Here is a 24738-nt window from a genome sequence, read left to right as displayed (position 1 = left end):
AGAGGAGAGGAGAAAGAAGGCAGGTGAAGTTATTAAGCTAATTACTTGACCAGTCACTTCGTGAACATATACAGGAATATAGTTCCTAAAGAATAGGCCACAAGGAGTTATGGTTGGCAAGTCATGCTAGAACAACATAAATGAACTGTTTTTTTGTTTTTTGTTTTTTGTTTTTTTTAAGGAACTTAAAAGAGAGAGATCCTCAATTCCCATTGAAGCTCAGTGGAATCTGTTCATCTTAAATCACTCAAACTAGCCAAAGATTCCAGCCTTTTGTTGGCAGAACCCGTGATACATTTACTGCAAAAAGGGAAAGGAGAAGAAAAAATTAACCTTAAAATAGTGAAATTTCAATACCATGCTGGATGATGAACTCACAGAGAAATCCAATTGTTTCAAGCTCTAATGATTTGAATGTAGGATGTTCTGATTAATTATTATTAGTTCAAAGTCAAATTCAAAGTGTTCAATAAGGCACTAAACCTTATACAATCCAGAAGGCACAAACAGATAGGCTGGGATATTTACAGAAAACAGTTTAAGAGGTTACCTTCAGCTGAAATCAGTGAGAACTGGGAGCCTAATCTTTTGAAAACTTCACATGGCACTTTTCTGCATCTTCAAGCACCTGAGAGTGTATTTGGGGCTCAACATTTGCCTCTATTTGTACAAGTAACTTGAAGGGTGGAATTGAGAATAAAAGAATCAGACATGAAGAGAACTGATTCTTGGATAAAATATTGGAATACTAATAAAAATATACCATACAAGTTTCATCAATCAAAGAATTTTTTTTCAAGCAGCAGCATAATTAGTAAATATTAAGATGACATCTTGTGTAGATCAAAAAACATGGTAACAGGGGAGGACAGTATAACGAGGAAACTAAGGATGACAGATATTCAGCCTGGATAGAAGCAGGTTGAACAGGGAAGGAACAAGAAGTTACAGCAAAGGGTCTATTAAATATGAACTCGCATGTCAGACACAGGTGAAAACTGTTGCCACTGGAAAGGAGTGTCTTGCATTGAAAAAGGGTTTATTAGGCAACCTAATAGATCAGCCACCTCTCACAGATATATAACAGATCAAGTTGCATACATCCAATTTATATAGGTAAGTATAAATTACATATAAATGTAACAGCCATTTGCCTTTCTTCGGAATTGTTTCTGTCTTCAGAACAGCATCTTCTACTTAGTGCTGGCCACTGTTGTTCAAAGAAGAATCTCTGAGGATTTTTCAGAGAAAAGAAACAAGCTTATTAAAAAACTGAAGAAAACAGAGCTGAAAGAAGCCACGGTAACTGTTTTCAGACATAGAGAGAAGACATTGTTATCCACTAAGAACAGAGCAAGGACTTCTGTTCTTAGACTGAAGCAGAGGAAATTCACTATAAGTAACTGGAAAAAACTGAAAATAAAGTTTTTGACAAAAGAACCAGCTTCTGCAAAAGACTGTAGGATCAGTGTCTCTGGGTACATTTAAGGTTGCATTAGTCACTGATCCAGCAGAGATCATAAGACGGTTTCGGTCGATTCTCATTTTTGGACAAGGAATGGATCTAAATACATATCTCAGTCTCAGAGGGACCATGAATAAAGGATACAATGCAAACATAAGTTGTTATGCTAACATTGCATTTTATACAGGAATAAAACTAAAAGGAGGTAAGGACATATTGGTTAAAGGAAAAGAGAGAGAGAGAGAAGCAACTCATTTAGAGATGGGCAAGGGAAGTCTCCCATAGATGGAGGAACAGAAAACAAAGGTAGAAGTAGGTAAGTGTGTAGGGAACTATCAGTGGGAACATGAATAAAACTAGATACATGTAAATAAGAATGGTCATGAATGACGTTAATAACTCCCGGAGATTCAGGACGAACTAACGAGTCTGGCTGAAGGAAGTAGACATCCAGAGTCATGAACCTCTGCCGTTACAACTGATTGCAATTTTTAAAACAGAATATATTTCTAGATAAAACTTCACATAAGCTCCCCCTGCTTCCCCAGAATGAATGAATAATAATAATAATAACAATAATAATAAAGTAAATATAAAAATAGCAAAATGATTCTCTAAGACTGCAGACTAGCAGGATAGTTGTTCCTCAGCTGATCATTTGACAGCCACATGACATCACCACACAACATCAATTCTTGTTACATACATAGGCATTCATATATTCATTCACTCTGTTCCTTCTTTACATACCACATGCCAAATTCATCTTGAGCAGTATATTCAGCTTCTCTGGAGTAGCATCAGAGGCCATGCTAGCCAGGTACTTAGGCTACATTTGGGGTCTGCTCTGATACAGTAGCTGACCATCCCGCTGTGATACCATCTCCTGTCTATACTCACCTTACACCAGGTTTCCCTGCCACTTTTCATATCAAAGCTTCTTTCCCAATGGAGCTCAAGGCACAACACTGTCCAAAACAACTGGGTAAAAATCTGGCTAACCCATTTCCATTTGCCAATTTAATGAAATAAAGCATTTCAAGATTTTATTAGCAATTTTATTAATGCTTTGAATGGCCAAATATTTCATTCTGAACTTCTGATACAGTATATACTCAACAACTGAAGTATGTTAGAATATTTAATTCTACAAAACAGGCAAACAACCAAACAGAGGTTTCGTGCTTTCCTAACACCATATGACACAAAATTTGAAAGCTTTGAAAACATCCCTGAGTATAGAGGTTCCATATTTCCAGTCAGCTTTAATACTGGGATGAACTTTAATATTGGTGCATAGCTGAATGTTTCTTCCACCAAAGGCAAGCCTTTTCAGAAATAACGTTGCTATTTTACAACACAAGGGGCACTGTCAGCTGGATATAACTCTTGCATCATCTTACTGACACATAGGCTAGGTATTTCACATAACCTTCTTACTCCTGATGAAGCCTGGTGATATACTAATTTCCTACAAATATGAACGCACAACTGTGAAAAAAGGACATTCTTCACCACAAGTCATTTTTGTGGTCATACACTTAAATACCAAAATTAGTTTTAGATATGCTTATGCATTCTTGTTTGTGGTCACATTCCAAATTCAAATATCAGAACACATGCAGAAAAGGCAACCTGGAAGTAAATTAAAGAATATACAGAAAAAGTAAAGTGTCCACCTACTAAAGTAATTATTCATACCAACAACGTAATTGTAGGAACCATGTTCTCCAAACCATGGAACAGATTCGCTATTTTTGACCTGCATATGGCCATGTAAAACTAAACTATCTGCCCAAAACACCTCTACCTGGAGTACTGCAAACCAATATCTAACCTACCATGATCAGATTGATATTTACTTATAAAATTATTTAGCAAATCATTTCAAATAAAAAAATCATTAAAGAAATCCTTTACTGGTGTACTGATCACCCAAGCAGGAAAAAGGTCTCAGAACGGACAAGCTAATTATTCACTATGAATTGTATGCAATATTTCTACGGAAAGCTAACATTGGCATAGTATTATTTCAGGAGGATGGCACTGTAACTGGGACAGTTCTTCTGCTCCACAGTCAGGTAAGACTTCTGCTATCACATAACCCTCTTCTCAGCTATCTACAATGGAAAAGGAGGAGTTACTGTGTAAAGTCTGGATTCCAAAACTCCTTATGACTCACCCTCTGACTATATGTTTCTTAAAAATGAAGGGTATCAGCCAAATGAAATAGGAAAGTTTATACTTCCAAAACCAAAGAGGAAATTTATGCTCCAAAATGTAAGCCAAGGCAAAATTCCATCAGTACAACAATGTACCAGAACATAGACTTCAGCTCAGATTTCTGCCGCCTACTTTGGTATCTTAGATGTTTTATCTACTCTGTTCAAATCACTACTATGCGTGTTGTGAGCTCTCTGTAAGATCCAAAAGCAGAGCAAGATCAGACGATAAAGAGTCATTATGTTCAAAATGCGTACATCATTGGCAAGTGTCCTTGGATTTAGAAAGATGTTCCAAAAAAGTGATTAAGGTAATTATGCATATACTAGCAGAGAAAAACTGTGTCTTTCTACAAGATATACAGTGGATCCTAGATAAGTCTTAGAAGACATATTTTAGTTCTTCCAACATGGAACGACAGCTATATAACTACAGTAGAAGTCTCCCAACTCTTCAAATTCTAAGGAGCTCTTCATCCTTGATTATGTTTAGAGACTCCCATTCATCTGCAAGTCTCCCTATATCTACTCATTCCCAGCAGCCCTTATAATATTCACATTGCTGAAGTAATATACCAAACATGTCATATTGTGCTATGCACAGTCATCTGGTCTTGCTATAAAAGAATATGATTTAATCATATGGAATATAATTTTCATTTACCACACGTGCACCATATTTCTTCATGTTTTTAAAAATTAGCAGAAAATACCCAGAGATTGACATAGTAATGGTTGGTCTTTTAAGGTCATAGAATCATTAAGGTTAAGGTTGGAAAAGACCTCCAAGATCATCTGGTCCAACCCTCCTCCCCCTACTACCAATAATACCCACTAAATACTTACTGTGTCAGTAACACGGTAAAATAGTTAAACAGTGGAGAAAGGGGAGTTCTAACTTTCTCAAAAACACCAAACATTTTTGGGTCACAGAACTGAAAACTTCCTGTTATTCTCCTATTTCTATTATTTTATGTTAGGTTATTGTCTTGTAGTATAGAAGGCACTCTAATAATACTCTTCGCTGCACAAACACACTGCAGTAGGCCTTAAGATAGGAAGTCTCAAAAGCACGTAGGTAAAGATGAGTGTCCCTCATGGAAATGATATAGCGAAGCAAAAAAATGAATATAAAAAGAAGAAGAAATGCACCAAGTAGTAGACCTTAAAAAATACAGTGTGTAACAAATATTGTACTCCTTCTTCATACTAGGACTCTGATATCTTTTTTCGGTTTGGGCAATGCTTTACTTCACCTGCAGTCCCACTGAAAGATGTCAGACAGTATTGTCATACTCAAGGGGAATATGTATCAAAACAGAGCATTCCAGTTTTGTTTGTTTCTTAGGAGGGCTCATCTCCTGATGATGCCACAAGAGTCCTTTCTGAATAAGGGATGAGAATAAGACCTTCAAAATTTAGCCCAGTGAGATTTTAAAGGACTGAAGGAAAGAGAATCACCAAATATATGAAGAGATACAACAAGGGTGAAGTACCTTTGTCGGAGATTTTTGAGTTATGCTTTTGTTTGTAACTATCTGAAACAGAGAAAGAAATAGAGGGTGAATCTTACATGGGGGAAAGGATGACAAAAGGCCAAGAAGCCAGAAAAAGAGGAGAAGGAGAAAGAATGTAAGAGATGACTTGTTATAGCGCAAAGGGAGGTGGAGTCTTGCCGAGGACTTAATTATATTTCCTTCATGCAAAAACACCAAGAGCAGCAGCAGCAGGTTGCAAACATGCAAGTCAGAGAGCAGCAGAATACTTTGCTGGAAAAGAAAAGATGAACCCTGAGTGCACCGAGCTGGTAGGACCAGGCTGGAAGCAAAGTCATTTGTCTGGGTGCTACTTACTGTCACAGACATAGGGTTTGTCATGATCATCCTGGGAGGCAGCATCATTCCGTCTCCTGCCACCTCCAGATCCCCGAGCCTGCAAGGACAAGAAGAATGTTAACATTATTCCATTGCCCCTCGGGTCTCCTTGTGCCCCTCACCCTCCTATGAAAAATGTGCAACATAAACTAAATAAATCCTCAGCTTCCACATAGGTTTATCAAGGGTAGGCTTGACCCTTCAACTCCTAAGATATGCACTATGCAAATGGATCTCATAATGCAGCAGAGATCCCCTCCACAGATAACCCAAACTGTTCATCCATAGCAGTATGCTACTGCCAGCACATATTCAGTCAAGTATCATCAAACTTTCATTTCTGAAGATGTCCAAATACCTGTCATACTGAATATGAATGAAAAAATAGATGAACAGGTGGTAAGGGATAAATATAACCTTTAAACCAGCCAGAAAGCAGTTAACAAACAAAGCAGAGGTAAAATGACTACCGTATTTTCAGAGGTGATGGTGGGCTGTTTTGTTTTGTTTTCTAGCTGGAAAGCAATGTTTCAATGGCCTTCTGACTGGGACAACGATACCATGGTTCACTACAACATGGAGCTTAGGTCAGTTAGTGGAAAAGATTAGGTAGAATGGCTACCTGCAATAGTGGAGAACTGGAATTACCCAGAAAGGTCTCTGCAGTTTTGTGTTCCTAAAACACAGCAAGTTGGCAGCCCTGGAAAACCTCTGTCCACAGCCCACACTGCTCTGTCTGAGCTTGAGAGGTAAGAGTGGAGACTTGGTTCTGACCCTTCTCAGGCCAGACAACAACAAGGGGGCAGTTCATATCTATCCAACAGCAGCAGTTTTGATGTGGAACTGGAAACTGAGCCTAGGCCTTCAATTCTTTAATGATAGTTAATGTACAGTCTGCAGATGACAATAATTTTAGACTTGATCTTCATATGAGGAAAGTGATCTGGAGGTGGATGGCTACATAGCCCTTTAGTAATTCTGCCAGCTAATCTATTTCCTGGCTAAAAGCAACAAAATTGTTTCTGCTGCACATCTTATTAAACTGTTGATGTCTCTCACCCTAGGCAAGGCCACCTGACTCAAATCTTTCAAGCGTTTGCATGTGAAAATAAGAAAGGAACAGAGCTTTATCAAGTAAAGCTGGAGAAGATGTAGAAATTCTGAGAATATCAGTGCCCCAGATACTAAGCAGTCAAATAATCTCTGTCCCTCATCTGTGGATTTTGGACTGAACTAGCAATATTTGAGCTGCATTCCACTGGACATCTAAAGAGGAGGAATAAGGAACAGTTTTACACTCGCCTACCACAGTCTGTCAAAACAGGGATTTACAAAAACATCATGTATTATTTCCTCGGGATTGCTCAGGTCTAACTCTTAACACAGTCCTGAAGGAGAGACATGGATTTGCAGCTCTCTGGATGGTGTAAATACTATTAGGTATGACAAGTACAGCTTTGCCTTCTGCCAAGACCTCTGTGCAAATCAGTACACACATGCAAAGTGAGATTTGTAAGGGTGAACTGAAAAGCAGTTTCACCCTGGAAAAGGACCCATCAACAATTGTTTGTTGGAAGCTACTTCACTGACCACATCACACAAAAATCAGCTTATTAGTCTACAATATTTTTATTTCTGACTGCCAGCTCTGTAAACCCCCTCTGAGCTATGAAATCAATCCCAGGCTAGTTCCTTACTTCCATCACCACTACAAAATGTGCTGCAAGCTGAATTTAGGTCTGTGGCAGCTCCTGTACAACCCTCAGCTCATCACAGTTTTCACAGAGACAAGTGATTGGCCCTTAATAAATATTTCTGCTGGTACCTGGATTAGAATCCCATTTCCTTGTCCTACTAGGCTGCATTGGCTTTTCAGGGCTGTTAAAAAGCTGTAAAGCTTGTGGGTTTTTTTGTCACTAGTCAGTAGGTTTGTCTGTTTATACACTGAAAACAGGTCTGTTGAGTAAGAAGGTACAATTTTTACATTGACACCTCTCAGAAGAGGATGGCAATTTAAAGTCTGCTGCTCAGAGTTTCACTAGTCTTGCAGCCAGCTGTTTCCCTTCAAACAGTTCTCTACAGAAAAGCAAGGGTACAGCATTCATGTCATGACCACATGTCAGATATACTTTTTCATGCACTGAACACACTAGGAAATTTTTCAAGTCAGTGACTTTCACTGGGAGCTGGGCTCCTAAACACCTTCAGTGCCTTTGAAAATGTCCTATGGGATATTCAGCTGAGGAACACACAGTTGTACAGGTGCAGCTGCGTTCCTCTCATACCACCTAACAAACTCTCTCTCCTAGCTCCTACCACATTTTCCCTGTCCAGCAAAGATACTAAAACCTTCTGCAAATCCATCTCTTCATCTTTCAGTGTCCTTTCTAATGCTCCCATGGTCTCAGGTCTAGCTTTGAGAGGGTAGCTAACTTAGCAGCTGCACCAAAGGCTCTCAACTGAGTGCCACGTGCTTGCTGTCGGCTCTCCAGTCCGTTGCACTCAGTCATCTTCATTCTCCTGAATGAAGACTGTCTTCATTCTCCTGACAGGATGCAGCAAAGACTATGAGACTTGACATGTGAGGCCTGGGAGCTATGGCACAGCAGCCTTGAAGCAGTCCTGAAGCAGCCAGAGAGAGTAGCCAGAGGGACAGATGGAGAAGTTGAGGATTAAAAATAAAATTATGCTGTAGGAAAAGGAAGAGGCATGTGCAATTTGGAATGTCCAGAGCAGTAGTTCTGCTGCATTCATTCTAGATCAATGCCTCCAGCCCTTATTCCTTCTCTGAATCCCCAAAGGCCACACTCTGCAGGATCTAGTTTCCTATGGACATCCTTTCCCCACTTTTGTTCTCTAAAAACACCCTGACAACCTCCTTCCCAGAAACGGAGTGCTGCTTAGGTTTCATATCCCCTAATTTGAAATCCTGAAGTCACGATTCCCTACACTGAGTCAGGCTAACATTATAAAAGGGTTGCTTGAAAAGCTGCAAAACACTCATAACCAGACGCAATTCAGGCTTCAGCTCAGGCTTACCAGTTTTCAACAGCTAGGGTATCTGGCCCTAATTTTGAAATCCTAATTTATTCCACATTTTACTTTGGTTATTGATGCCATTAAATAAAAATGAAAATTGCTCAAAGTATTTGGCACTCTTCAAACTTCTCTTTTTTTCTTTTTTTTTTCTTTTTTCTTTTTTTTTTTTTTTTTGTACTGAATGAAGCCAGGGCACTAGCAGAGTGGGTGTTAGTTAGCAACAAAAAAGGCTGTTCCTGTTCTTAATAGGGGGCCAGTTCTAGGGCAGAAAATAAGTAGTAAATTTACACTTTAAAATGAATGGGACATCTACTACCCTCCAACTCCTCTCCCTACAGTAGCAGAGAAAAAAAATGAAACAGTTTCCTGAGCAGGGGAGAACAACATTGCACATAACAGTAACTTCAGAACTCTGTTTGTGTAGGCCTGGGATATCTGCATACTGCTAACTCCCTTCTCCCAAGTAGTATGTTTCTTCTAGCTGTTCACTCTCCTTCACTTACCCTAACCAGCATGCGCAACTTAAGTGAGGGCAGCTTATAAGAAAAGAGTTGTTAGCCTGGAATATTAGTTGATAGCTACAGTCAAGCTTGTGTGCACATATCGACTCTAACTCCTGGTTTTGGTTACTGGTTCATACAAATTTTCTGAAACTTACATTTTTCTGGAAAATTTTTTTCCAGGTGGGGGTCTTTGGCTAAGAAAGAAAGAAAGAAAGAAACTGGTTCAGGTGATTTTGAGAATAAGGAAGGTGAAATATATACTTATCCAGTTATTAAAGTGCTTTGATCTTATATTAAAGGACTTAAGCTCCAAAATAAAGAGGAGCAGAAAACTGAAACAATACAACAACAGAAGAAACCAAAAGAGAGGGTTTGATGCATAAGTACATTGTAGGTATTCAATGTGGTTTCATGTCTCTCTCTTATTCAAAAGCTATTATATCCTGCTCATTTGGCCTAAAATGTGGCCCTTCTTGCTTGACTCCTATAAACACATCAAAAGGTACTTCTAGAGCTCCTGTGCCCCTGCAGCATCCACTGGAACCAAGGAGAGATGAAAATGCTTGAAACTTCTGAGAATTGTGTTCCCTTTTATTTAGATGCCTAGCTTAAGGGGCCACAATTGAGAATATTGATTCCAAGTATTAAAATGTTGATTTCATTACTTAACTGGCACCCTACTGAAATTGTGAAAAGACATCTTAGGTAAGAGAAGGGACACGGACTCCCCTAAAGATAAAATATTGCCCATTTTAAGCAAATGGATTATTTGCCATTGGGTTCAAGAAGGCCATAATATCAGCCACAAAGTGCTACCTTAGAGAAAGCTGCAAGACATAATAACACAGTTCAAGTTACTCCTACTAACACTTTTTTTTTCTTTTTTTGGCTCTTGTGACTGAATATATTGCTTTTTTTTGTAATTAGTAAATGCTGTTTTAAAGTAAGAGCATTGTAATAGCAGGATGTCACCATAATTGTTACAGTTCACATTAAAATTATAAATACAGCACTATAATAAATGCACCCCAACTTTTTACACTCAAAGAAGTCTTTTTACTTGATAATTTGCAAAAATAAAGTAAAATATATTTAAAAATCTTTGATGGTATGACTGAAAATTATCTACATGATTATCATTCTCATATATCCATGGATATACACTTTGCATATATAATACATGTGAAAAATACACACTAGAAAGCAGAGGTTTGCTCCCTTCCTTTCTATTCCAGTACATTCTCAACATACCCGTCCTCTAGGCCTGTTCTTTCGTTTTGGAATATCTTCTTCCAAATCCTCTTCCTCATTTACTTCATCTGCATTTTCATCGTTTTCTAAAACCCTCTGTGGTTGAACAATAAATAGGAATGGTTAGAAGAAAAGAAGATGACACATACAAACAACTGCTGCTTTTTACCACAGAGACTGTACATTATTAAATTACAGTTGATTAATGATATAATGCCAAATCAGATCCCAGAACCCCTATTTCTTTCTGCTAAAGCAAAATTTGCTTTCCCTTCCACCCTCAGTTCTCCAAGGAGTTCTTATTAAAAAATACCACTGATATCAGTCAACCAAGCAAAAAAGGTTCCTAGGAAATAATAGTGGCATTGCTGAGCATTGGTGCCCCAAGACAGCACAAGTAGTATCCTCATGCAGGCCCTTTCTGGGAATGGTTTGCATGACTTTTTTTGATTTTTGTTTCTTGCAACTTAAATTGTTTTGTTTTCCTCTAATGTTGAGCATGCACTTTAAGAAGGTAGAAGTCAGTACTTGTTCTCTCCTTGGCAGCTTAGAATTTTATCTGTTTTGCAAAAATAGAGAAAATTCCTCTATATATTCCATCATCTTTAGTGCAACTAGAAAGTCAGATCTTTCAGGGCTTACACCATAGGCTCTCTAACCTGGAAGCAAGGGTCTTGCTGCATGAGAAGGCTGAGGAAGTATAGGTCACATTGAAGTTAATAGGAATAATAGCTTCTTCAGTTAATTATTTAATAGGAATAATAATGAAAACAATAACAATAATTCATCATCTCACATAACAGTCAGGGAATTTCAACCCTTTTCCCTCATTCTTCTGAAATGTAACCTCTGGAGAACAAACCTAGGCCAGACACCCTGAAAACATGCACAAATCAGACATAGCACAGACAAAGGCAAGACAGACCATCACAACACTAATGTGGAAAGATGTCTTGCTGAAATCCTCTCAACCTTTGGCATCCCTGTAGCAAACAAAGAAAAGGGCCCCAGCCACTCCTGCCATTCATTATATGGATGCCATTTCATAAGGGGCTACTCTGGAACCACTGACTTATCTTTGCCACGACACCATCCAGTTAAACCACAACAACATTTAGCCAGGATGCAGATTCAAAAGTGTAACTTTAAACTGATGGGGAGGTGTTGCTTGTTTGTTTGTTTTTTAATCTTTCACTGTGTTTGTCACTTCCCAATAATTTCTAGTCAACAGATATTGGAGAGCCAGCAGAGGGAGAACAGGAGCAAATCATAGAGGCTTTGTCTCCTTCCTACATACCTCAAGTACTGAACTCTGCATTTGTGGAAACAAGAGAGACTTGACTTAAAGAAAAAGCCTGCACTTGGAAGACCAGCCATAAAAGTTTATTCTTATTTTATCAGCCATGTTTTTAAGACTAATATTGGACAGTGTCCTTTTTAAAAAGAATAGGTAGTTCTTTGAACCTGGTAGAAAATCTTCAATTGATAAAAAACAAAAAGAGCAAAAGCCAGATGAAGAACTCTTCATTTGAAGAGTGAATAATTCTTCATCTGGCTTTTGCTCCTTTTATTTTTAAATCTCGGGAGGCTATTAATGAGATTAGACCATCATGAAATCTAATTTCACATAATACTGGACTTCTAAATACTAGAGTGTGGAAGAGTTAAGCAAGTTCCAGTTCTACATACAAAAAATGTTTTTTCAAAATTAAGGTATTTACGTATATCGATCAACTAGGTCTTAGAAAACTGGAGCACTCCGGAAATGTTGTACATGAGGAGACAAGTGCTATGTAAGAGAATATGCAAGCTTACTGATATGAATTTAAATTCTCATGGTGCTTGATGTCCTAAATCTTCTCAAAAAAAAAAAAAAAGGCCACCACCATATTGCATGTGGAATAGGAAAGAACTAGTTTATACTAATAATGCTACACAAGAGCAGTTAAGAAAAATATCACAAACCACTTTCTTTATTTTAAATTCCAGCATTAATTTGAGACATGGAGAATAAGTAATCATGTGTGAATTTGATGATACTGCCAGTATAATGGCTTTAATTCTCAGTAGAAAGGGCATAGCCTTTCTGATGCTTGGTCAAAAGGCTATTCTATCTTCTCCAGCAAATGATGGAGACACACATCCAATACTAATTTATAGCAGGACAAAATCCTCAACTCTGTTAAATACCAGCTGTACAGCAGACCCCAGTGACTGCATCTATTTAGCAGGGGCAACCCTTACCGTTTTAGCAAAGTAACTGTTATTTTCCTATTCTATCTTTCTAAAAGAGTTTCCCAGCCCAATGTACTTCAGCACAGCTAAGCACCAAGTCTTCTACTAACAGATACTGCGAGTTTGAGGGTGGTATGTGACTGGGACTGAGGTGGGAATTACAACTGTGTCTATCCCACCTGCTCATGTTACCACCACTGAACCTGTGTCCTTTCAAGTTACGGCATAGAAGAGCATGCAAAGTAACAAAAGAGATATCTGTATTCTCTATTTGTGATATGGATGAAGGACCCTGATCATGATTTTGATCTGTTACAGTCTAGCTGTCAAGTGATGAAATACACACCGAAAGCTGGCCACTAGTAAAGGCTCCAGTAATCATTGTACAGACTGAATCCAGCTAAGCTGTGCTTGCATAAGAAACAACAGCAAGACATGCCTTTTGTGTCTGTTCTGATGAAACTAGTATATGGGTGACAGGTCACAGCTTGGGCAGTTTAGCAAAAAACTCATGGTATGTTGGGGTATCCCCTCTCTGCTCTTTAATGCCCAGACTTGTGCTAGTTCTACCATCTCTGAAGTCTCTTTCCTTGGACTGATGTTGGGGATAATTTGGGAGCTCATTTTGCAAAATAACATCCAAAGGCACCTGTTGATCTCATAATGGTGCTGCAATGTGACTTCTTGTGACTTTGAAAGTAGATATGAACAGGGCTTTAGGGCTCTCACCTCATTAGAGCCAGATACACCACTGAGAAAGGAAACACATATGGCACCTTGTGCAGAACTCTTCCCCACTCAGTGAACATGGGACACTTCTTCTCTGATGGTGCTCTTTTACCTGTGTTACTGGGAACAGGAGACCTAATTTACTGCCCTTACATATGTGAAATTTCAGTGGAGCAGGACTGATCTCCAAGTAATATCGATTTGAAGCCCCACACTCTTCTGTTTCATTTGGCATGGGGTTGGCCACTCAAAATTTTACTGATTCCAGGTATAGATGCCATATCTTAAACTAAATGGTCCTAAACTAAAGACGGTCTTAAACTACAAGAGGATAGATTTAGACTAGACATTAGAAGAAAATTCTTCACTGTAAGGTAGTGAAGCACTGGAACAGGTTGCCAGGAGAAGGTGTGAATGCTCCATCCCTACAGGTGTACAAGGCCAGGCTGGATAGGGCCTTGGCCAACCAGATTTAGTCAGTGGCATCCCTATCTATGGCAGGGGGAGTGGAGTTAAATGATCTTTAAGATCCCTTCCAACCCAAGCCATTCTATGATTCTGTGATTCTATGATCTTGTATTTCAGCCAAAATAACCAAGTTTGATGCATTGCCAATGGTTCTTCCTAAAAATCACTAACAGAGAATCAAATAACACAATGGTGTTTTACCATCACCAAAGATTTGCTGCTGTTCCCATGGGAGAGGCCTGTTTTCCCATCAATTTAAGATGTCTTTATAAAGTAAGATGCCCTTATATAAGAAATATTTATATTAGCTGACTTCATTCTGTGACAGACCCACAAATGTGTTTCTACTTTTAACAGTTTTAAAGGATGAAGTGGAATTTTGACAAATGTAACTTTCAAACCATAATGCATGCAAAGAAGCAATAGTTCTCGTACCTGCATCACTAATGATAACTGAGATAATTAACATTAGCACATTTTTAATTATTTATTTTGTTTGCATACTTCCTGAAGACTTGTCAGTGTAAGCAAAAACAGACACAGCAACAACATATTTTTCTTTATAGTCAGCAGCTGTGAATACAACTTCAAACCCATGTCCAAACTCATTCTAAATCTGAGGCAATAAAACTCGGTTTATGGTTGTGACCCATCTCTGCTTGGCCATTCCATGTGTTACTGTCTCATACTGCTGAAAATCCCAACACACAAGCCACGCAGAACACAGCCAAGTGACCGAGATTCTTATGACAGGAGAAGTGTGTGAGATCCCAAGTTCATTTTGAGCATCACAGTATAGCACAATGGTTTGATAACATTTTGACAGTAGAATGACACAACTATCAAGAGATGAACTATTCTGTCACAGGACAAAAATTGCTAGGCTTAGAGACAAATTGTAAAATTCAGCACTGCTGTAAAGGCACAGGGATCTCCTTTACCTGGATTTCTTGTATAGTGTCTTCCTCTTTAGTGTCCGTTTTTTTCTCTATTCCCTCTCCACGTAGCAAGGCTTCCAGAGTTGTACTTTCTGATGTGAACCCATCTTTTTTCAGAGGCAGATCAACTTCTGAAAAACAAAACACACTGACTGTATGTATCTCCCCCCGGGCAGCTAACAAGCAGAAGGACAGAGCTGGCAAGCAGAAGACTGACAGTCCTTCAAGCTTGTTTCTATCTTGAAGGAGAATTCTTCAAGTTCTTTTTTTAATCTCTATGGATCCCCTTATAGGATTCAATTCTATTTTGCTGAAAATTTGCTATCTTTTCAGTTACTGTTTGCTTACAGGAAAATAAGGCTGGGAACATTGTATCAAGAGGAAATAAAAGGGGGGAAAATATTTTTCCTTTATGTAAACTCCTTATGCTTCAAATAAAAAACAAAACCAAGGCTTTCCTAGACACTGAAATAACAAATATGAAGATCTGATCTTTTGAAGTTGCGAAGTAGTTTAGTGCAATTTAGCATCTGGCACAGTTTATATAGAACAGCTACAAGCAGCACTTCCCTACAGCAGGGCATGTTCTGCATGTGGCGAACTGGAAACCTAGTATGTGGGGCCAATGCTGAGAATTAAAATTGAAAAAAAAAAAAAAAAGACAAACAAACAAACAAAAAAGGATGTGCCTTGAATTTTCATTGAATATCGACTCCCATACCTGGGTTGATTTAAATGGGATGACACAAATGAAGAACCATCAGCCAACACAGTTACAAGTGCAGAATGTAGCCCACAGAACAGGATGAACCTCAGCCACTGCAGTAAGAACCCAAGTGTGGCTCGGGGGGAGGCTTGGGGCATGGGACTTTAACTGGCAAAGAGGGTTTATGAGGAAGCCTGATGCAACTTGCCATGCCAGTGAAGGAACAGAGCATACCTCCCCTTTGGAATTCTGTCACTGGATTATGAGACGGTGCAGTAGGCATGCAAATACAACATGTTAATTTTAGCAAGATGTTAAAATACACCCAGGAAAGAATTACATTTTCCTTGTAGATCTTGGCTTCTATCCTACTTGTGTAGGTGTTCATTCAGAGCAATTCTATGGTAGGGAGACATCCTGAATGTCTCTGCTGACAAGGCCAAGGTGTGGATTTCTCAAGTACTCCCTCCCTTCTAAAATGAATTCCTTCCTCTTGGCCAATAGATTTATAAAGTAATAATGCACAGGATCAATGCTTACAAATCAGCATCTGGTGTGCTGATTTCACAGCTCTGTCCACTTTTCATCTTTTAGAACTGTCTTGTGTTCCCCAGTCTGCTTGAAGCTCCCTGCTTTTCTATCACCTTGAGTTGTAAACTCTGCAGGGCAGAAATTCTTGTGTTTATAAAGCCTCAAATCACTCCTGCAATCCAAATAATGAATGAACACTTCCACCTGGGACAGTAAAGTGTAATCTGTTTCCTGGGGGCAATTGTGTCCCAGGAATATGTTTGCTCTATATGTGAAAACCTCTAAGCCAGCAAATGATTCAGGGTCCCTGATCAGTGCTTCCACAACATGCTTGCTCAAGTCTTCTAAGTGAGAGAACACTGCTCAGCCAATAACCACATAAAATCCAGCAAAATTCCAGCAAAAGCTATTCTATTCATGGAGGGAGAGGCCGAGTAAACCCAAACCACTGGGATTTTCAAAGGAAACTCCCAGGACAGCCAACACAATGGGAAGGGGTCAACAGTGAATTGACCCCTTCTCATTGCAAGGAGGTCTGTGCAATCAGGCCTCTGTTTTTAGCATCAAGCTCTGCACACCTTCCCCCATTATGCCACTTTCTCCACTTTTTCCCCTTTCTGAGCTATAAAAAAACTGACAGAGAAGTCAACAGAGAATTCCCTGTATGAACACCTAGTACCTCCCTCCAGATGCTAAATCCAGACATTTCAATAGAAAGAAAGGGTTTTACACTCAATTTATGTGCAAGTCACAACATTTGAATCTAAAGCCACTAAGGAACCTCCAAAATCATCTCTAGCTGCGTGTTCACCTTTGTTTCAAAGTCCTGTGCTTATGTGCAAAAGGGCATTTGTTTTGCATTGTGAACCTTGCAGGACTGTAAAATCCAACAGGTCATCATACATTCAGCAAGAGAAGAAGCTTCAAGCAAGCTCAAGGGCATCGGTAACAAACATTGCTTCACTGTGACAAGCTATGCCTGCCTGTGATATACTCAGCAAACAAATGCATTTGCAAAGGGAATGAGCAAGGAAGGGAGGGGATAAGTAAAACATATATGAAAGGAAAACTAGTTCCTGTTTCTTCCAGAGATACTGAACATTAAGTCAGGGGAAAAGGTAGGCTTAAAGATAGCTGCCCTTTTTTGACCTTAAAAAAGCACAGTTGTTCTGTGTGGTGCTGCCACCTCCCACCAGCAACACTCCAGGAGGCTTTTCATGCGAAACTCTCAGAGCATTTTTTAATTATTAAATTTAACATCCCACTGACAAGGCAGTATAAGGTAATACTTTTATTCCCAGTTTACTGTTGAGGAGATTGAATAACCAAGAATTAAATTAGAAAGGAGGAAAACTGGGGAAAAGAAACTCAGGGCAGTTGCCTCCCATCTGCCCACTAAGCTAACAACTATTCAACCGCTTTATTTCCTTCTCTGCTGGTAGATTCTTGAGGCCATTTTCATTCCTAAGCAGCTCTACAAAGTGGGAAATGGCACAATCTCCTCCCTATCTTATCTGAAATGTAAACTTTACAGCATATAAACCTACAAAGGTCCATAGACAACACCTTTGTAATGAATTCAGTCCCTGTAATGAATTCAATCTTTCTTGGAAGATGGCTGGTCTATAAAAGGATACGGTAATGAAGTCAGGAAATTTTATTTCCAAAACACTTTTTGAATCCTCAGAGATAAAAACCTCCAAAAATCTACAAGACAGTTCAGTTTGCCTAGAGAAATGGTTAAACGCTATCTAATAGGTCAGTCCTGAGGGATAAACACAGTATCACTTCCAGTTATCCTAAATCTAGGTCCTTTGGAAATACACAGAATAGCCCATCCCTTTCTGAATTTTGATACACTTTTGTTCTCAATGTCCTCCTACAAGAGTGAGTTCAACAGTTGAACTATGGCTTGAAATAAGGAGTGTTTCGCTTTATTTATTGCTTGCTTAGCAGATTTATTTATCTTCTTGCTGTTAGATAGGGAAAATAGAAGTTCCTGACCGAACTTCTTTTCACATTTCTTTTTATTCCTCTCCTTTTGAAGATAAACAGTCACAATCTTTTCCATCTCTCTGCTGTGAGAGCTTTTCCATATGGCTTTGTCATGTTAGACCTCTCTGAACTTCCTCTCATTCTTCAATAATCTCCCCAGGATGGACCAATACTGCACCTGATATGTTCAGATGAAGCCACAGCCCTCATTTAAACAAATGTATTACAATATTCTTTATATTACCCACAGTATTATCCCTCGGGCAGCATGCAGGGTCTTAACAGTCTCCACAGCTGCATGCTAGCCAGGATTATGAACCTTGTAAGAGGGACAAAAACTTCCAGCAGGCAATACTTTCAACACACAGGTAACAAATTAAAATGTCTCTCCCACTGCCCATTCCCAAAGGACATTCAGACGCCCCCCAAAGAGGCCAGCACAGACCTCACTAGCCACAACTGCTCAAGAAAACTTTGGACTATGTGCAGACCTTTGTACTTTACAACGTACTCCCTCTCTCTCCAGTTTTTTCATTACTATATTGCACAACACTGGACTGAACACCAAACCTTGATGCACCAGCTGCTAGCCTTTCTCTATAAAATTCTTTGTTTCATTTTTTCTTTGCTTCACATTTTATTCTAGAAGTCTTGATCTGCAACAATGCTTTGTTCCTCTTTGGAGAAGACCAAAGGTTTTCAGAAAGTCTAAGTAAATTGTCAACCTCCTTATCTATTAATTCTTTACATGTCATGTAAAGAATTTTAAGAGAGTGGTGAGACATGATTTTCCTTTTGGAGGGTGGGGGAAGTCAGTCAGAACCTCCTATATCATCGTTTCTGAGGTGCTTTACTGCTTATACCTAATTACTGTTTCAATCAATTTCTCAAATGTTCACGTAGAATTTATGGCTCTTTAAATTCTTGAATCACATCCAAATCCTTTTTAAATATAAGTAATAACATTTGCTACCCACAAATTGTTCTAAATTCTTTCTATTGTAACTCCTAGTTTGTACCACAAGCTCTTCTTCAGACATTGCAATTTCAGAGAACATAATCTTTATTACAAGTAATAACTACTAGTAAAAGCAATATAACTAAAAGTTCTCTCTTTTATACATAACAATTTCAAGACAGCTTGTAGGTAAATTTCCTTTTGATTAGTATTACAAATGCAATAGCACCTGGTTAGTGTAGGAGATGCAGGAAATAGCACAGACCGAAAGCCAGAACCATACAAAATAGGAGAGTCAAATCACCAAAGATCATCAATGAAAAAGAAGACGTTATTTCAGAGTCCTTCCTGTTTTAATAAACCAAGCTATTATTGGTGTCTCAGCTAAATGTTGTGCATATAGTATAATTCGAATATGTGTGTACATATAATTAAAATTTATGTTTCTTAACTTGGCAGAGTCCTTTCCATAGTGATTAAATTAACGTGGTTATTTCTGTTTACCAGCTCAGAGCAACAATCTCTCTATTTATCAAGGTCCTTAAACCGCAGTGGTAGGATCTGAACAAGCACCCAGGCCGGTACCATGCCACTATCTGTTTTCTATCGACATGCTGCCTCCAAAAGAATCACATTTTCGCAAATCCTACAAAATGGTGGGCTTTTGCAAGTTTTGATTCACCAAAATAGCAGCACATGCCTGTCTTTAAATATACCACATTTGGTTTACAACGCATTGGGAGCTAAGCAACTTTTCAGTGTCTCTTTGAAACATAAATTAAAAACAACCATCCCTTTTTCTATACAGTGAAACGTATTTGTTTTACAATGGATCATTTCCATCTCCACAGTAGCAGCTGCCACCCAAGCCATCATCTCTGTGCACTCGTAAGCAGCTCCATTTCCAGTTCTAATTGGGAACAGAGATACTTATTGGGTGAGTTCCAGCATGATCTATCATGCCAGAGACAGCTACTATGCAAACCAAAGCAATCCGGCTTCCAAAAACCCTCTTAGACAAACACTGACTTTGCACATAGATTCTTGTGTTTTTGTTTCTTGGTTCTGTTTTTTTGGAACATAAAAAGCGCCAGAGGAAACTATATATTAGGAGTCCATGAACTGCTCTTTAAAATGGACAAATCCAAGGATATTTACCTTAAGAACCGCTGGCTCTTTAAAATCATATAGGTGGTCTGAAAAAGCCACCTAATTCACAGCAAACAGAACTACTGCTGAGCGAATGCAGCCACTAAGCTCATTAAGAGGATGTGGCAGGATGTGTCTGAAAGTGCAGTGCAGTGGCTCAGCAAGCAATTAAATCCCATGACAGTTTAAAATGAGAATCTATCAGTGTCACAAGAGTGTGAAGCCTCAGCATCTCTGCTGCTCCCACCCCCAGCGTTTTATTTATGATGGTGTATTGGGAACATGGGAAGTCAAAAAGATTATAATGAAATATGCCATATAAAAACCAGATTAAGCCTGCTCTTCTTTTGGGAAATATGCAGAGAGAGAAGCTGTCTGTTAGCTGTCGAGTTTGCAAAAGATACCATCTTTTGGGATGGTGCTCTCTGCCAGCAGACAGAGTGCCCCGGGGGAAATGGTGGTGAAAAACCCAGACAAGCAGCATCCATCCATCCATCATATGCTCATCTCCACATCTCCAAGGCACAAATATAGCGTTAGAGTGCAAAGGGTGGGGGCAGGGGGGATGGAATCCCTTAAGAAAAAAAGAGGAGACAATGCTTTACGTTGAATAGCTGGATGTTGTAGCTTTTCTGTGTGTGCACAACCAGATCCTCCTCAGCATGTTTCCTTCCTTGCTTATAGTGATATGTTACTGCCCTTGGAAGGGATGCTTTCACAGCAACCACCAGAACCAGGTACACTACAGGCAGGGCTCTGCAAGCTTTTCTCTTAAGCATGCATCTGCCAGCACAGCACAGTAACAATCTTCATTTCTCCTGCAGACCTGGATCTTCAAAACTCTTCTTTCCCTGCACTGTCACCTGCTATCCCAGGAGCAGATGCTACACGTTACCACCATTACGCTCTAATCTTCACCTTCCACGGTCCCTACTATCCCAGACTGTTCTCCCAACATCACCGCAATTCAGCACCCATCTGTAGCAAACTTTTCAGTGTCAGATCTACACTTAAGAGTCCTCTGCATCCCCAATCCACAGGACCTTCAGCCATCCCAGCCCTGGGTGTTCCCCAAAACTAGACTGCTGATAACATGGATTCTCACAATGGGTCTGCAAAGCCAAACAAATGACCCTAGAGGCTAGTAAACATCAAATTTGCTTTATTTTTAATTCAAGTCAGATGCAATAAAGCCATGGCTGGACTGGAGAGAAGGCTACTCCAGTAACCCTTTGTCTCCCCCTCCAATTCCACCCTCAAACCTCATGCCTAATATTGCAATCTCAAGGTAAATGGTGCCATGGTGAGAATGAGAATTAGGTTAAATAGAAAGATAAACATATTTTAGAAGCAAGGTTACTTGAAAATGAGAGGTTATTTGTTTCTCTGTAACTAAGTCATTTTGCACAGAAAGAATAGTTTGGAGCACTATCCTCCACTAAGTGAAAACTCCTCTTTAGGGGCAGAGCATACCTCTGCTCAGCACCCACACAGTGCAACAGACTGAAGCCATGGGATCCTATAATGCTCCAAAATGAATCTTATTAAACACTTGTTGCAAATGTTAGAGCTTACTGAGGTTTGTCCTAGGGAGCACTGGGAAACTGAAAAATCCCAATGCCTCCTCAGCACCTCTTACTGCAAAGCTGCCACTCTTGTAAGATTGGGGGAATGGGGCAGTGGCAGGGAAAGAAAGTGAAGAGATGAAAGACAAGAAGCTGTGGTATGGGGGGGACTAAAACTTTCTTCAATCTGAGCACAAACTGTAGAAAAAGCAGAGGACAACTTTGAATTTTAAAATCAGGATCCAGTGGAAAGATTCTATCAGCTCCTGGCTAAAATATGTCTCAGGGTGCTTCAACACAAGGGAGAAATAAAATTGAAGAAAAAAAAAAAAAAAAAGAAAGAGCAGAGACCCTCAAACATAAGGTTAGGTATTGTTTAGCTTAACCCATCATCAAAACATGGACTTTACAAGCAGCTGTATTTCTTTGGCAGACTAGAATGCCTCTATAAAATCTCACAGTAAAAAATAAAAATAAAATAAAATAAGATAAAAAACAGCCCTCTTGTTGGTTGTCTTTCAGAAGTTTTTTACAGATTTATTTCTCAGCAAACACAAATCATTGTCACATACAGTTATACTGTACCTGCTTTTCAAAGCCTGACAAATTACAATATCAGGCTAAATGCTGGATCATATAACTACCCTCAGTGTTCAAATCATAAAGGAATATCTCCTGTCAGTAACATTATTCTAGCACTCCCTTGCATTCATGGTCGCTCTTGCATTTGCGCTCTAGATCGGCTCAAACCACAACCAGGACTTAGCAGAACCAGAATGAGCAAACACAGTAGATAGCATCAGGGGACAGAGTCTGGGTAACAACTACAATTTAGAGAAAATTCCTGCTTATCTTTCCAGGCCGCGCATCACCCTGACATGGCTTCTGGCCTGTATGGCATAAGAGAGTAACTTGGTCAACCTATCTGCACGTGGTCATGTAGATACACTCACACAGATGGATGGGCCTTTGGCCTCTTGACCCATCAAAAGAAGCAGAACCCACTCATTATCCAGTACCAAGAAAGCCACCAGAAAACATGAGCCACTTCAACACAGTACAGTCTGCAAACTCTAGCAGGGAGTGGACCTCCATCGCAATCGATTCTACCATTTCCATACATGACAGCACCGAATCCAGCCTCATACATAAACCATACATAAGGCCAGCCATACCTTAACCTTGCTACAAATTCTGTGGGTTTTTTGCATAGCTTCTCCTCTCCCTTATCGAGGACAGTGGAGGGGATACCTTTAGCAAGAGATAAATCTCTGTAATGCAGTTATCTCTCAACCACAGTGCGCAGGCATCCCAATTAATTCAGACTGGGCCTAGCAGAGCCGGCACCAAGCCAGAGCTGATAAACCTGCCAAAGCCAATCTGAGTCCTGCAGTGGTTCCTGGGAGCCTGCACCGCACTTTCTCCTGCACCGGAATGAGGAGGGGGATTTGCTTGAGCGCAGTGCTGAGCTCTAGCTGCCTCTGTATGCTCGTGCGATGCTGCAGCTCAGTTAACGATGCCCTTCCAACACCCAAAGCATCAGGGAGCAGGCAGAGGCACCCCGGCAGCTCTAAAGGTAATAGCACAGATGCGGCAGGGTTTATTAGTGCTGCACAGCCCGATTACAGGTGTCCTGGCCCTCATCCTGCATTTGTGGCTGTGAAGCTCCCAGCTGAAGGAACAAAGTGCTCTGCAACCCAGGCAGTGTGGGGAAGCAGGACAGCCACATTTGCATGGCACAGTGTCTGAAGAAGTCAGCCACGCCATGCCAAGCAGAACTGGCTCATCATGCAAGGCTCAAACACGTATAAACCACTGAAGAACAGAAAGGCCACAGCAAAGTGACCAACGATTTTAGCAAGGATAGGGAACAATCATCCACAATCATCCTAGACGCTGCCCTTGGCATTGCTGCTGCCTCCCTATGTGATCTTGGGCCAAACTCTAACAAAGGTACCCTCTGTGTTTCCATCATCTGTCAAAAGGAGATAGCCTTCATCTATCCTCTAGGGTTTGGTAGGACTTGTTTAATATTCATAGGCATTCAGACATTCGAATAAAATGCACCAAAAAGCCAAGGTGTTCTCATAGGTTCTCACAAAAACAGGTTTAAACACTTTTTTTTTTCTACTCAAGAAAAACACTGAACTATTTTCACAGATACCAGGCTTCATTGGCCAATTCACAAACCCCAAAGAATAAGGATAATATTTACTCATACAGTAAGATGCATCTGACAGATGAAGCTATTTAATTGAAAAATGTTATTATGGGAAGGAAAGCTTGTAATAGAAAATGGCATGAGATGCTAGTAGGTATCCTTTCAGAAATGGGAAAGAACAAAGCAAATCATGTACTGAGATGCTCAGATCTGTTGCCACAAAAAAGACAAGAAATTCCAAGAGGCCTATAAAGCGTTTAAACAAAAAGGTGAACTCCAGAATTAATAACAGAATGGTAAACAGGAAGATTAATGGCACCAGAGAAAATGCAGATGGTGAAGCCCAGCCTGCAGGCTCAGCAAGACTCTGAATAGGGAGGGGGAAAAAGGCAAGGTGTAAACAAGGTGACCTTCAGAGCCACTGGAATGCCTGCCAATAGGCCAGCCAGAGGGCATCCCGAGACACAAATGTGCCATCTGGGGTAGGCTGCCTCATGACAACATGAACAAGATTTGTCTTTCTCGAAAATTGCAGGGAAGCCGCAGAAAATCTGAGCATTCGTTTAAAAGGGACACAATTAAATACACACATTGGGAAATGATGCTATCGCTATATAAGGAAAATATGAAAGAAGGACTGTGAGATTTCTCTGAATATCCCCACTCAAAGAGGTCTTGTGTCCACTTGTAAAGCCTACACAAGCACGGTGTGGGGGAAGAGAAACTGCTTTTCACCAAATATATGTTTTTCTTGAGGGTTTTTGCTTCAGGTTTAGAATAAAAAGAAGACCAAAAAAAAAAAAAAAAAAAAGCAGCCCAAACTGCAAAGCAGCCCTTTAAACCCATGATGGTATAAATTTTCCCCATCTTGGCATAAGCCTGTTCACTCCAGATGGCACATTTGGGTTGAAAGCAGGTAAAGACTCCTCAGATAGATCTCTGAGTCCAG

General features: G+C 39.7%; 1 protein-coding gene across 12 annotated transcripts in view; it reads right to left on the bottom strand.

Moving 5' to 3' along the window:
- DPF3 (double PHD fingers 3) overlaps positions 1-24738 on the bottom strand; it is a 183247-nt gene that overhangs the window by 50699 nt on the left and 107810 nt on the right. For 7 of the 12 annotated variants that reach the window (XR_011097101.1, XM_068684067.1, XM_068684068.1 and 4 more), the window contains 5 exons: positions 14728-14855; positions 10355-10450; positions 9259-9297; positions 5541-5619; positions 5184-5225 (listed from right to left, as the gene is read on the bottom strand). Coding sequence is in view for 11 of the 12 variants with exons in the window: in XM_068684067.1 (XP_068540168.1) it covers positions 5184-5225; positions 5541-5619; positions 9259-9297; positions 10355-10450; positions 14728-14855 (384 nt within the window). In the remaining variant the exon portion in view is untranslated. The remainder of the gene's footprint in view (positions 1-5183; positions 5226-5540; positions 5620-9258; positions 9298-10354; positions 10451-14727; positions 14856-24738) is intronic. The other 5 variants (XM_068684061.1, XM_068684064.1, XM_068684063.1 and 2 more) reach the window with 3 other exon arrangements.

This window comes from Anas acuta, chromosome 5, assembly GCF_963932015.1.
Source record: "Anas acuta chromosome 5, bAnaAcu1.1, whole genome shotgun sequence".
NCBI lineage: Eukaryota > Metazoa > Chordata > Aves > Anseriformes > Anatidae > Anas > Anas acuta.
Note: the sequence above shows the minus strand (reverse complement) of the source record. Positions and strands in the feature narration are given on the sequence as shown.